We start from the raw sequence: 14,056 nt of genomic DNA, 5'->3' as shown, positions 1-14,056 counted from the left end.
GTCTACTACTTTGCATGTTTGCTGCTGTTATGACTGCTGAGCATGCTTGGTTGTCCTGTTTAGCCATGATGTTCCAGCAGTGCATGAACCTGACATGGAAAACATGATTTCCAGGCTGAAACCTTTGGCGATTCCTTCGTGCTTGACAGTGCCATCAGTGAAGAGACCAAGAAGGGAATCACACAGGCGGTGAGGTTCAGTTTGACCTGTACTGGGTGGATAGACGTGTACTTCTGGCTGTGTTGCAGAAGGCTCCATGATGCCGTTTTGCTATTTTACTCATTAAATCGGTTGGTGCAAGTTCAGCAACCTTGGTGAGTGCAAAACAGTGCACTCTTTGGTGTCCACATATTGTATGGCTGTTACTCCAACTGGAATCAGTGCCTAAAATCACGGAGACATGAGCTCCTATTTGCTTACTACTAAGGAGACAGAACACTGAATTTAGAGCATCCAATGTTTTTCGCCGCAACAGAAAGCTCGCTGTGTAAGGTGCTTGATTCTGCAATGGTTTCGTTTGAAACGATTTTTACCAAGCATTTTTTTATCAGTGCATGCGCCCATTTTTATGTAGGCCAATGCTGGAAACCATGATCAGCAAAAGCAGTGACGACTGCACGATGGCAGAAGTGATGTACCAAGGAATAATATAGATCTCACTCCCCAGACAGTAATTAGGTATTTTTTGTACAGAGAAGCATCTATTTCAGTTCCCACACTCGAAGCTGCTATGGCACAGTGATGTACACCTCATCGACAAGAGTTATAGTGCACCATTGTTGTCACTTCTTTCAAGAAAGGCAAAACACAGTGATGCTATCTGCATAAACTTGACACATTTCTGGTCAGTAATCGGCCCCCTTAGACTGAACAATCAGTAGCCGATTTTTTAAGCTGCAGACTTTTTTTCTTGGTTTGAAGGCATACCTCGCATGTGTCATCTCCAAAACAAAAAGAACTGAAAAATTGTGATTAAATAATCTGCCATCGCAGGGTGAATCGGAGAAGAGTTTATTGCTGTCGGCAATAAAAAAAAAAAAAGACTTGCACAGAATGTGGCAGAATGGCACTGTTTAAATTATACCACTTGCAAACGCCAATGATAGTCTGCCAAAGCTGTTATCATTTGAGGGAGGATTGTTGCAGTGGTGCTGACGCATAAAGCGTTGTTCGTGCTGATAGCTAAAGCCCTGACTGCATCTGAAGTTCGAAACTGTCTTTATACTCTTTGAAAATGGTTCTCAAAGTCCTTAGGGGCAGGTGGCCCCGGAACAAATACTATACGCATGTAATTGCAGCAGATGAGAGGGGTGGCTAATGCAAATGTTTCGACGTGAAGCAGTTGCTTCATACATAGTGCTGCAAGCATTTGCAAGCCACGTACGTCTGTGTAGCTGGGTCTTTTACACATAGGAAAAGCCTTGGTGTAAGAGCTTGGCACTGCCCCCCTTTTCCCACGATATGTTAGCGCAGTGGCATTGACTGTACAGTTGACCAAAAACTGTTCAGCTACTCAGTGTCAAAATAGATGATGTCACTGGTATTATATATGCAGGCATCTAGCACGCATATATACCTGTAGACAAAGTAAGACGTCCGCCATCATTTTTAAACCGCAACTTCTCCCTCAAATGGCAGGGCTGCTGTTGATCTTGATGATGATGCTTTTTTTAAATGGTGCAAGCGCATCTGTGGCCAGAGGGCATCAGGGCACAAGATGTTTTCGTCTACTCAGGGCGGTTTTGAAGCACATTTTCCTAGCATTTCTTTCAAAGTAAGCTGAGCACCAGACTACGGGAAAGATTGTACCCATTGTATCATCAGTGGGTACCCGTCGGCACAGGGGATCAAATCCCATACCTCCTGCATGTGAGGCAGATGATCAAACCACTAGGTCACTGCTGCAGTGCTGCAATTGATCATTATTGCATGGAATATTATTAAAGGACCAAGTAAAGCACTAGTGGCAACAAACATCAACAGGTTTGCCAGCTGGACTGCATTTTGAGTTCAGAACGGGATGGAGAAGTTTCTCTTGTTCGCGGGTGCTTTTCAAGTGCACATACTTGTATTAAACATGGCTACCACTTTTGCACTAAACTGAAATAAACTTAGCAATCTATTTATTTATTTATTTACATACCTACAGCGCCCTTGCGGGCATTAGTGTAGGGGGGAAAGGAAAAAACAAATTCAGCTGCAGTTTGAAAGGCAGAAAACAAGCAGTGAAAAATAAAACGACACGTATACGCATAGTTGTTTTGATATTTGCGTCACTTAATCACACTGTATCGTGGTAAGTGGAAAAACAGGCATGAGAAGTTAAAAGCAATGCTAAAACCCATTAAAAAAGAATATTTTTCAGATCTTGGATAAAAGACGAAGGGGTCCCGGAAACAATTTCTCCTGGCAAACCATTCCACTCATTTATTTTTGGGGAAGAAGCTGTTCTTAAATAAGTTTATCCGGCAAGCATATTCACGCACTTCTCGGGAATGGTCCGTTCGTGCAGATACGTATGTTGGTTTCTTTAGATATCTATCTTTGTCGATGCCTGTTCTAGAGTAAAAGATATTGTAAGATAGCATCAAGCGCAGGTATTTTCTTCTGGTTTCAAGCAGTGGCCACCCCAGGTTTTTGGAAAGATCGCGAGATTTTTTCGAAAAGTCATAATTACCTGACACAAAGCGAGTAGCACGTGCCTGCACGCGTTCAAGTTTTGCAATGTTGCTCTGGGTTGACGGATCCCAAGTACTGCCAGCGTACTCAAGATTGGGACGTACATTTGACAGAAATAATGTTTCCTTTAGCTTAGTTGGTGACTGATTAAAGTTTCATCTGAGGAAATTTAACATTCGACTAGCCTTCAGAGTTATATTATGTATATGAGCATTCCATGACAAATTGGCAGATAATACAACCCTCAAATATTTGTATTCGCTTGCAACTGACAGGCAAATTCCACCCATGACATAATTGGTAAGCATTGGTTGTTTTTTAGTAGTAAACCTTACCAGATTGCATTTGGATAAATTAAGGGACATCTTCCAGGACTGGCACCACAAGAACACAGAGTCCAGGTCGTTCTGTAAATGTTGAGAGTCCGCCGCACTGGTAATTTCGCGGTAGATACAGCAATCATCCGCTTACAATCGAACACGGCTCAAAACCTGCCGTTATGCCTTGTGTAAAGAAATCTCTGAGCAGAAACAATTGATATAGGAGTAGAGCTTAAATACATGTAAAGAGCACTGCCACAAAAAAAAAAAAAGTTGATGATGATTATTCGGATGAAGGGACAGCTATCCTAAATCTGCTGGGTAGCCATGAAAATATATATACACAGTGTTTGAAGCCTGTAATGGGTATGCCAGAATTGATGATGTGTTAGGCCGTGGTGGATGTTCCCACTTCCTTTCAAATATATTATCTGATTTGCAGTCAACAAGTTGTGTAACTGCAGACACCAAAATTGTACCAGGAAATTGCTTTCATCATACGGTATTTCCAATATAGAGCATCAGAAGGTGACATAGAATGTGGTTAAATAAAGCTGGTTGAATGTTTGCTCACCTGAGGGTGCAGTAAAGAAATGCATCCGCCTAGTCCTGGCCCTTTTGGCATCTAGCCTTGTTGGCGTGGCAGCTTTCTTAATCGGATTTAGTGCTTTACTGCAGCCTGGCGCTCTGGATGTTGCCTTCTCGATTAAGTGGCAAAGCTATTGTCTGAGACTTGCACGGCAGTGAAAGGACCTGTACTTTTCATCTTTTGTTGTCACTACCTTGCTCTGTCACCAGCTTGACCCAAGACAAATGGGCAGAGTTGCTAATTCCCTCTGCAACCACTGGCATTGTGAACTTCCATTGAAACCCTGGCTCTGTGCAATGTGTTCTTTGCCATGCCACTGCGTTTTGTATCTTCCGTGCCACCTGGCCTCACCTGGTGGCTGTGTGCAGTAGGTAGCATACATGTTGAGAGCCTCTGCACAGGTTCACAGACATGAAAGGATTTCTGCATGTGCTGAAAGCTACAGAGGTAGACTTGGCTGCACACGTGCAGTGCTGCAGTCTTCTTTTACTTTCTTTAGCATGCGAACACTCTCCCATCTCCTTTTATGCAAGCAGGTGATGGCATTTTGCTCCCTGTGATATGGACTACGATGTGGACAATATAATAATACAACAAACTGTCCCGATCAAATGGCGACGTTAAGAATGTAGAAATGTGGGAACAAGGGTGCCACAGTGCGCTTTAGGGGGAACTAAAAAGTGAACTTTCGAGCCACTTGCTCGATCTCATTGAAACTTGTGGGGCTGGCTTATATTGCTGCTGGCATCATCTCTGCCAAATTTAATCAGCTGGCGGGTTTTGTTGAACATTGGAGCGCTGAGAATAAAGTAGGGTGATTTTCAATATTGTGAATTTATTTTTCTCATTCCACGTTTTTTCAGTAAACTGTGAGCTCAGGAAAACTATTGTTCCAATATTACTTGGTAATATTAGTATTGCAGCAGGCTTTCTGGAGCGACGTTTTGTAAAGAACACTACTGTGTACTAAAAAAGCAGTTTAAAAAAATTGTGCAAAATGAAAAACCAGTGCCATTATTTATGGTAGCATTCTTTTAAAATATAGCAAGACTAAGCAAAATAATTCTACAGTTGTGTGCTCTGGACATTCTTAAGGCCACATAACACAAAAAATTGGAACAATTACTCTTATTTCTGAACAATAGTTTCCCTTAGCAAGCATAGTCACCCTTGTCATAGTGTTGCATAATGTGTTTAATACTTATTCTCGAATAATAAAATTTGGCATATATGGTCCCAGCAGCAATTTAATTTAGCCCCACAAGTTTCAATGAAATTGAGGAAGCAGTTGAAAGGTTAACTCTTTAGGGTAGTGCCCCCGTTGAAGAAATGTGAGAAGCATGTGCAGCTTTTCAGATTCCAAAAAATGGGTGTCATGTGCAAAGTTTCTCTATTACACATACACTCCTACATTAGCCAAATTGGCAAGCATGGTGAAATTAGCCTGACAGAGCATGTGTACGCACTAAAAGTACCTTGCCATGCGCCTCCATTGCTGCATGTGCAATCTGAACTTTCGAATTCTGTATCATACTCAAGGGAGTACATGAGTAGTTGAAGCTCAGTGGAAAACGTCTTCATTTTATTGCAAAAAAAGTTTAGCCGACGATTGCGCTTCTCGGCAAAGTGATTTCTAAGCGCAGCTGCTGTGGTATTCGAACCACAGGCTGCCGCATACAGAACACGCGGTGCCGAGCGAAGGAGGCTCTGGGTTTCGACTTGGGCAGCGCGCACAGTGTTCCGCTGCCGATGAGGCTCACCTTGGGCAGATGGCTAGTGCGTTTACAGCGTGGGCTACTCTGGCGCCATCCCTGGCAAACGACGCATACCTTTCCGATGAGGTCATTGCCTGCTGACAGCGGGGTGCGCTACTCTGTTGCCACGGGTCGCTGCCGCGCAACATGCCGTAATGCTACCACCATACCACCCTCCTCCGCTTTCCTCCTTGCTATCTCTATGCTATCACTGCCTTTTGTCCTCCACTGCGCCTTGTGCTCGGTTACGCCAACGACGGCGAAACGCGCTGCTCAACCCGGGAGCAGGCACCCAAGACCTGTGCTCTAAAACAATTTCCATCAGTTAGTGCCAAGAAGATTTGTAACTGAATGGCAGCGCCTTATGAGGAACACCTGCAGGTGGTGATAATACAACTCATATTTTCTTCTTTGTCAGTACTGTCAGTTTCCTTTTCCAAGCGGTGCTTGATGCGCCATCACAGTGAAGTTTGGAAGCGTCATTAAGTGCTTTCATATCTTCCGTAATGTTTGTTGCAGTGTTATCCTTTCAAGCTGTGGATGCACTGACCCAGCTGAATTTCTTTTAGATTTCTGGCGAACCAGTGCCTTGTTGACAGTGCTAGAAACTGGGAGGCGGGCTAGTCTGTCATACTGAGCAGAATGGGAATCTCCGCTGCGCTTCTAGGTGGCTGCAGCTCCTTGGTGGCTACCGGTGAAAGGAGCTGACTGGCGACACCCTGAGGGCCCAGACAGCCACATCCACAACCGGTGCGTGCAATGTACCCTTCTAATTCACCTGAAATGTTCGCCAGATCTAGCACAAAGGGCTGAAATTATATGAAATAAGTTTGCCTTTTGCACTTCTTCATCCTCAGATAGATGCAGAATTGTTGTAGCTGCTCGATCTGACACCTTATTTATACATCATGGTAAGTAAACATAGTGGTATAATGTGGCTGAGTGCTTCTCGCTGATTTTGACCTCTAGGAGGTTGTTTATCTTGCCCCGAAATTCTAGGAAATGGCTTTCCTGTGTTGTGCCACCACTCAGATATGAAGGAGGTCGGTACTCTTATCCCCAGCAGAATAAAGCCTTAGGCACTAAGTCAATTTGGAAGGAGAATTATCTGCAACAACTGCAAGTGCATCCACACTGGCCAAACAAAGAGGTGCCTCGGTGACTGTTTACGGGAACATTTTACTTAGTACCACTGGCCGTCTGTCATTGCTCTTCAGAGATTCTGTGCTGCCGCTTCTTAAAATAACAGCAGTTACCACTTGAGGCAGGGGTCAAGGTTCGCTGAATGAGAAAGATGGATTTCACAGCAATGCAGTATCTGTTCTCTTGCTTGATATGGAATTAAAAGTTTCTCTCTGCTGCCTAGCTGTTTTTGTTGAACTCTTGTAGTTCCAGTGCCTTTGACTATTGATTTGGTCCTTTCTTCCCAATTTTTTTATCGAGACCTAATCTCTTTTCTTTTCCATATATTTTATTGTGTTATGAATCCTGCTGGACTGCTTGATGTTGTCATGCACCACAGTTGCTTGTTCATGTCTATTTCCGCGTGGCAGCACATTTGCTTGTGTTTTCACTGAATGTGGCAACAGATGTCATTGACTGCCCTAACTGAAAGTGGGTTCTTGATCTGCCCTCTCTCTCTGCTCTCCCTTGTGCATGGTCACAGCTGGTGCTTCTTGTAAATCATGCTCGCTCTCTCGTGCTAATGCCACACCTTGTTTGCCAAGAGTGGCATCAGTAGTGCACTGGTCTTGCCTGCAGCGTCCAGATTTTCAGTCGAGTAAAGCTCATAAATACACTGCAACCAAATTTTAATGGTGTTACAACCATACAGCCGTCACTTAATGCCTCATTCCATCTATCTCCCTGAGTGATGTTGAGGACTCAATATGTGTATAGGGCCTAAATTTTTTAATGGTAACTTCATAAATTCACTGGTTGAAAAATTCCTGCATAGAAATTCTTAGAAGTGGCACTACATGTCACTATTTCGTACCAAAAACAGTTGAGAGGCTTTTATAGTTGCCCGACATCTCACTTACGGTACTCTGTCTTACAGGTTCGACAGCGGGTGCTATAGATGGACTGCTCACAATATGGTGTTACTGAAAATCCTGTTACTGAAAATCCATATGCCTTGTCCCTCCCCTTGAGCCGTTTTGTGGGGCACTTTCTCCTCCCTTCAAGCCGAGGAGCTGCATGCATCATATTCTTTAATAGAATAGAAACTGGGCTTTCATCCACCTTTGCCTGTACATTTCAGCCAGCCTGTACTCGCTGACAGATCGCTGCCTGCACGGGTGTCACTCTCATTGCAGCTTCTGCCTAGTGCTTGGCTTTGTTCTTTTTCTGCACCTTCCATCAGCCCTCTCTTAGCTAAGCTATAGCTTTTTTGCCTTTCTTTCCACAAGTCAGTGTGTATCAATACAATGGAGTCCCATTGATTCGGACTCACCTTACTTGATCAGTAGAATTTCAAAGGTCGTTCGTTTCTTCGAGGAAGGTTTACGAACCCCTCCTCTAGTGTCGTTCGGCTTGGAAGATAGACAGGAGGGGAGCTTGTAGATGATGACAGCAGAGCATATATTTACAGCATACATATACATAGAGCTAAACTGGAAAAAGCAGAACTGAATTTACAAAAGAACAAACTTTGCGCTACTTTACTCATCGACCAGGCAGGTTAGAGCCTAAGTAGCATCACATTACATGCTAAGCATGGAGCCCCAGCTCAGACTGGACTGGACTGGACTGCATCCGTTTACATGCGCTTTTAAGCACTTGATTAACAAAGGACTAAGGGCGGTCATTTTCATTGGCCCGCCCTAAGCATCAATTCTCCAATCAAAAATAACACGCGAGATGGGGACAACCCCTTGGCTTGGGCTTAGCCTCGAACCCAGAGCCTTGTTAACAATACAAACTAAATAAGCAACAAAAACGCCACCACTCTCTCTCAAGTGAGAGTATCCACAGGCTCTCCCTTCGGAGCTAATCCTTGCCTCAGGCATGCGTACCGCCACCCACCATCGGTCCGCGTCGCCCGTCAGCAACAGAGGAGGGGGCGAAAGGGCCCACGATGCTGCCGCGCTGCCGACGGCGGGACACAGCTAATAAGCATGAAGGGGTTCGTCTGTCGCTCCGGGAAACCAGATTAAGGGTCGCCCCTGTCTTCCCACATTCTTGGTGAGCACTGCCTGTCCGCCATGACAGGTGTCCGTCACGGCCCTCCTGGGAGTACGCTTTTGTTCACGAGGCCCGGCGGGACTCTGCGGTTGCCTTCCCGGCGAAGCCCACGTCGTTAGGGGGGGGGGGGGGGGTCAGTGCATCAAGCGACCGTTTTCGTTCCCCGTATGCACTCGGGGGCTCTCGTTTATACTGAGGAGCGGTTTCCATGTGTGCCAGCGTCCCACTTCCTGCAAAGGTATGCAGCTGGAAATGAGGGGCGGCCTTACATGATCTTTAAATTAAGTTTAATAAAAAAAGCTCTCATTAGTTTTGGCTCTGCACAGTTCAAACAAGTTTTAAGTCCCTTTTGGGTTCCTTTACACCCGCCTTCTTCAGAGCAGCCTGCATCTGGTAGCCGCTTTTTGAAAATCTTACTCTGTACCTTGCCATTGAGCAGCTGGGCCTGTGTTTTCTTGTCGCTTTGCAGCTACCATACTTTTGAGTCTCTCTGGCTGCCATTGAGCGAGATGGAATATTTTTACTTTCAGCATGAGATCTCATCTGGGCATTGAAGTGGCTGAGATGTGGCAGCTTGTGCAATCATGAACAAGCTAACCAAATGGTGGACTGATGATTAAGAACTACAAATAACTCCGTGTAATTATGAAAACATGATGACCCAGCAGTGAGATAAAAGCTGGTACGAGAGAGGCTCTGCCTGTATCTTATTTGAAGCGGAATAATGCTGCGGTGGCAGTGGTTGTGAAGGCAAATTTGTAAAAAATGGCCAGCAGAATAAAAATATAAAAAACGCAACGCAGCTGCTGTGGGTGACTTCTGAAACTGAAAAAGTTTTGTTGTTTTATTTGTTAATAGTATTCAGATGTCGCACATATTGTCTCATTTCATTTATTGGTCTCCTAAAGGCCTGAAGGCATTACATAAGGGAGGAGGTATGTGTACAGGTTGGGGTGGTTGCAAGGCAAAGGAAAAAAGCAACACTGTAACATACGGCCTAAAAGTAATAATAAAAAAATGCAAAGGCAGGCATTCCAAATTCAATACAAGGTACAGCTCAAACTTTCATGTTGTAGTGCAGTTTTAACAATTCTAAAGTCATGCAATGTGCAGTGCCGAAAAACTGGTCGGTGAGTTTATGTTTGTCATGGATTACTTAATGGCCAGAGCATGTGGTAGGGTATTCCAAATTGCTATAGTATGGGGAAAAACAAGCTGCTCATGGCAGAGGTGCGAGCTTAATGTGCGTGACGGGATGACCGCAGCTTAGGTGGGATGATTTTCTTGAGGGTGGTGTAAGCAAGGATTGTTTTTATTTTATCAAGAATTTTTTTCAAGATTTGATGCTTGTCTTGTTTTTTGAGGAACATTCTTCAAAGTGACGAAGGCCACCTTGTGGTCTGTGAAATGAACATCCATGTTCTCTAAGTGTCCACCGAGAGGAGGGTCAAGGCCGTCTCCACGGTAGCAGGCATGTTCATGGAAAGGCCTGCATAGCCCCTCTTGAGTATTATCCTTGGTGATGATGTCACGAATTCTGAGAAACAATCAGAGGCGGCAGAGAGGTCACATCAGCGATGACATTATGATTGTGAGAACCAATCAGAAGTGTTGTTGAGTCACTTGAGTGAAGAGGTGTCGTCAGAGGTGTTGGGAAAGTCATGATTTGTGGCTGCGGCCATACCACCACTGATGCTCAGCTGGCAAACACGCCATTTACAGCTGTGCTGTAAATTTTTAGCCAGGAGAAGGCAATTATAGACAGATCGTAAGAATGATACAGTGGTGTATCTAAGGCTCGCCTAGCACCGGTTACAGTAGCCAACCAATTTTTCTGACTCCAATAATTCAAACTTTTCAATACTTCATATTTTATTGAGGAACTGCCACGTGCCTCATAGGAATTTGTATATTCACGGCTGATATTTCAGACTAAAATATACCCCAGCAAGACCATTTGTAGTCCAAAAGTCTGATTTTTCGACCTAACAGACGTGAGCAAGCATCGCTGCCATCAGAAAAAATTGTATTTGCTGTTGTCACCACCATGGAAAGCACCATTTTGGAATTAAATAGATTCAGTTTGCTTGGGTAGGCTTGGAAATTTCTGTGCCTTCTAGTTACTAAACTCTGTTCCTGTAGAGTTGGTCTACAAACAAGACACGTGCGATTGGGTTGATAGCAGGACAGTGGCCGCGGCTGAGATGATGTCTTTGACTATGGTGCAAAGGGGGAGGCAGTGTATGGGTAGGAGTTAGGGAAAAGGAGAGGGCGTGCAGTCAGAGGTGCTCGTTTGCGCTGTCTTCTTCCTGCGAGCTCCCTCTATTGGCCATTGTGGCTGTCGTATTGCGTTGCAGCACACTAGCACGGAATTGGTCCATGGCATATGGTTCGCAGCATAATCCATGGCTGCATTGCACATTTCAGTATCAGTGACGTAATGTGTGGTGCGGCCATAAAAAGAATGACTCTGACCCAAATACAAGCTAGTACTATTGCTTTCATGCTTAGCATGAGAAATGGTAAAATCTGCGATTTTTCAAGGCACTTTTTTTTCTTCAGCAAAGTGATTTTTTTAAGTTCATGGATTTTTCAGACTGTTCAATGATTCAGTCAGTTTTTCGGGTCTCATCAAATGCATTCTTGTGCCAATGACCATCTTGCAAATTGGTTCATGTCTCCAATAGTTTTTGGTTGCCAATCTGTCATTTGAGGTTAGCATGTCCATTACTAAAGATGTTTTTGTGAGGTGGCATTGAGTTCTGCTCGGGCCCAGTGCACATTGTGTGAAACAGCCTGGCCAGAGCCAGTTTTGCGTCTCCCTCTTTTTGCATGTGACCCCAGCATGGACCACCCCGTGGTGCATGTGTCATGGAATGATGCTGTAGCCTTCTGCAAGTGGTCGGGAAAGCGCCTCCTCACCGAAGCTGAGTGGGAGTATGCCTGCAGGGCTGGCCTCAAAAACAGGTGCATGTCCTGTGTCTGCATGTGCACTTGATGTAACTGCAAATAATGCCATGCTGCTCTGAGTAATAATTAACACTAATCACTCGGTTCATTGGCACTAAGCAGAACGCGCTCTGAAACAATGAGAGGCACTAAAGCAGGGGTTCTCAATCTTTATAGATGGAACCCTAACTGCTTCCAAGATCTGTTGATGAACACTGCGTGTCTGTGCTTCTGCCCTTCCTGCCCGACATGATGCAAAAAAAGAGCATTAGAAGCACAACCCTTGTCCAAATTGAATTAATGAATAGGAGGCAAGCATAGCAAGGGGCAGTAGAAAGTCAGGTGGTGGATGAGAGTAGGAAGTTTGCAGGGATAAGGCGGCCGCAGCTGGCGCAGGACAGAGTTAATTGGAGAGACATGGTAAGGGCCTTTGTCTTGCAGTGGGCGCAATTAGGCTGATGATGGTGATTAGGAAGAGGAGGACTGTTTAGTGAAACACTCCGCTATAAGCATCTGCAGTGTGGTTATTTCCGCTATAAGCATCTGCAGTGTGGTCAGCCACAAATAAAGCAAGTAAAGGAAAAGGAAGGTTGAGCCATGCATGCATTTAGGTGTTCGGGAAATAAAAGATGCACTCCAAGGCTTCCACAGAACCCAGGGTGCGAGCCCCTTCACCAAAGAAAACACACTAGTAGTAGTACATGCAAATGCCAGAGAAAATGGAGTACATGTCAATACTTGCGTGCTGTTGCTGCCTTGTGCTATTGCTTCTCAGTATGCATGAGGACTCAATATTGTTACTGCTCGGGAGTGGATTTAACTGTTCGCAGTTATGCAAATTTTTTTCCTGGATGGAAGCAAAAAAGACAAAGATGCTGTAGTAAGGTCAAAGGTTGAGGCTAAATTATTACTTATGGGCAGATTAGCACAAGTTATAAAAGTGAAAAAGAACAAAATTGTTGCCAGTTCTTGTTGATCAGTACACTGTCACAACAGGAGCACATACAAGATGGCATACTGATAGCATGAGAGCAATACATAAGGGAGTAATTACTAATTAGTGTCACCTGAGCAGAGCCATAAAGCTGCAGTTGAGGCTACAGCCATAAGGCTTTCCTTAAAAGCTTCGTAGTAGAAGAAAGAAGTTTTTGAGAAAGCTGTAGGTTTTTTCGCAGTGGAATGGCTGTGCTCAGGTGGATGCTAATTACTACTTATACTCCCTAATTAAAATTAGACTATCTTGAGGTTTCCCTTAAATATACTGGAGAACAAGTCGTGTAAGGGCGATTATTATTTTGTTTTTTACTGCACACATGAGCTTTATCTCTGGGACTGTACACATTGATATCCACAACCAAAGGTCACTAGTGGCACTTTGTAAAATCTGCATGGATGGTCTACTACATAGGCATGCTTGAAATTCCCTCTCATCTCTGATGCACCATGTCAACCGTACATAAAGGTCGGCAAAGTTAACATATCACAATTTTGACCCGCACACCAAACATTTCACCTCAAATTTTTATGCCACAGAAAATGTTGGTGATGTTGATGCATATTTAATACAAGCACTGAATTGCTCTTTACTGAGCAGTGTTTATGAGTCTTATGAGCGCACTGAACAACATTGAACAGGAAGTTTAAGCTTATATCAGCACGTTTATTTTGTAGTATTGGAGTGGGTGAGGGAACAAACGCGGGTTAATGACATCCTAGCCGAAATCAAGAGGAAGAAATGGGCTTGAGCAGGGCACGTAATATGAAGGCAAGATAACCGCTGGTACTTAAGGTAATGGAGTGGATTCCAAGGAAAGACAGGCGTAGCAGGGGGCGGCAGAAGGTTAGGTGGGCGGATGAGATTAAGAATTTTGTGGAGATACGGTGGCTGCAGCTGGCAAAGGACAGGGTTAATTGGAGAGACATGGGAGAGGCCTTTACGCTGCAGTGGGCGTAGTCAGGCTGATGATGATGATGATTAGGCAAAGCTATGTGGTAGAAAACTTCACGAGTTAGTTTTCAAGAGGACAGATGTTCCATTCCCCTCAAGAAGAAAAATGTTTTATTTCTTATTTAAGGCATTAGTATTGAATACAGTGCTATATCTGAGAGAAACTTGTGACTTGCAGGTAAAAGTGCAGTTAATTTCATTTTGAGTTCTTCCGTGAGTGCTTGTTTGGACACTGAGGCACCTTCTCGCACTGCAGACTGTTCCCATGGGGCAACAACTGGACTCCCCGCGGTGAAACCCGTGCCAACATCTGGGAGGGCCAATTTCCAGTCACCAACACGGCTGAAGACGGCTACCGTGGCACTGCACCAGTAAGCTGAGCACCACCCATGATGCTGCTTGACCATGGGAGGAACAACTTTGTAGCACGACTGCTGACTAGCTACTTTGCCTGCTTTGCTATTGTTAAAAGGTGGGGGGGTGTAACTGTAGCAGTGTACTCGAGATTCGCATTCACCTGGGTTTGGCTCGTACCTCAGAGTGGATGCAGAAGACGGGTCCGGTGTCATCTCCGCTGTGTGCTTCGTGTGGTGTGTGTGATTGTGTAGAACACTATCTTATGTGATGGCCA

The 14,056-nt window shown here is 44.5% G+C and overlaps 1 protein-coding gene across 1 annotated transcript in view; it reads left to right on the top strand.

The window, feature by feature from the left end:
* The window catches only part of LOC144099559 (formylglycine-generating enzyme), a 34,650-nt gene that overhangs the window by 7,196 nt on the left and 13,398 nt on the right, over nt 1-14,056 (top strand). The window contains exons 3-6 of the mRNA XM_077632974.1: nt 115-189; nt 6,010-6,092; nt 11,373-11,495; nt 13,682-13,796. Coding sequence (XP_077489100.1) covers nt 115-189; nt 6,010-6,092; nt 11,373-11,495; nt 13,682-13,796 — 396 coding nt within the window. The remainder of the gene's footprint in view (nt 1-114; nt 190-6,009; nt 6,093-11,372; nt 11,496-13,681; nt 13,797-14,056) is intronic.

Source organism: Amblyomma americanum, chromosome 7 (assembly GCF_052857255.1).
Source record: "Amblyomma americanum isolate KBUSLIRL-KWMA chromosome 7, ASM5285725v1, whole genome shotgun sequence".
Classification (NCBI taxonomy): Eukaryota; Metazoa; Arthropoda; class Arachnida; order Ixodida; family Ixodidae; genus Amblyomma; species Amblyomma americanum.
Note: the sequence above shows the minus strand (reverse complement) of the source record. Positions and strands in the feature narration are given on the sequence as shown.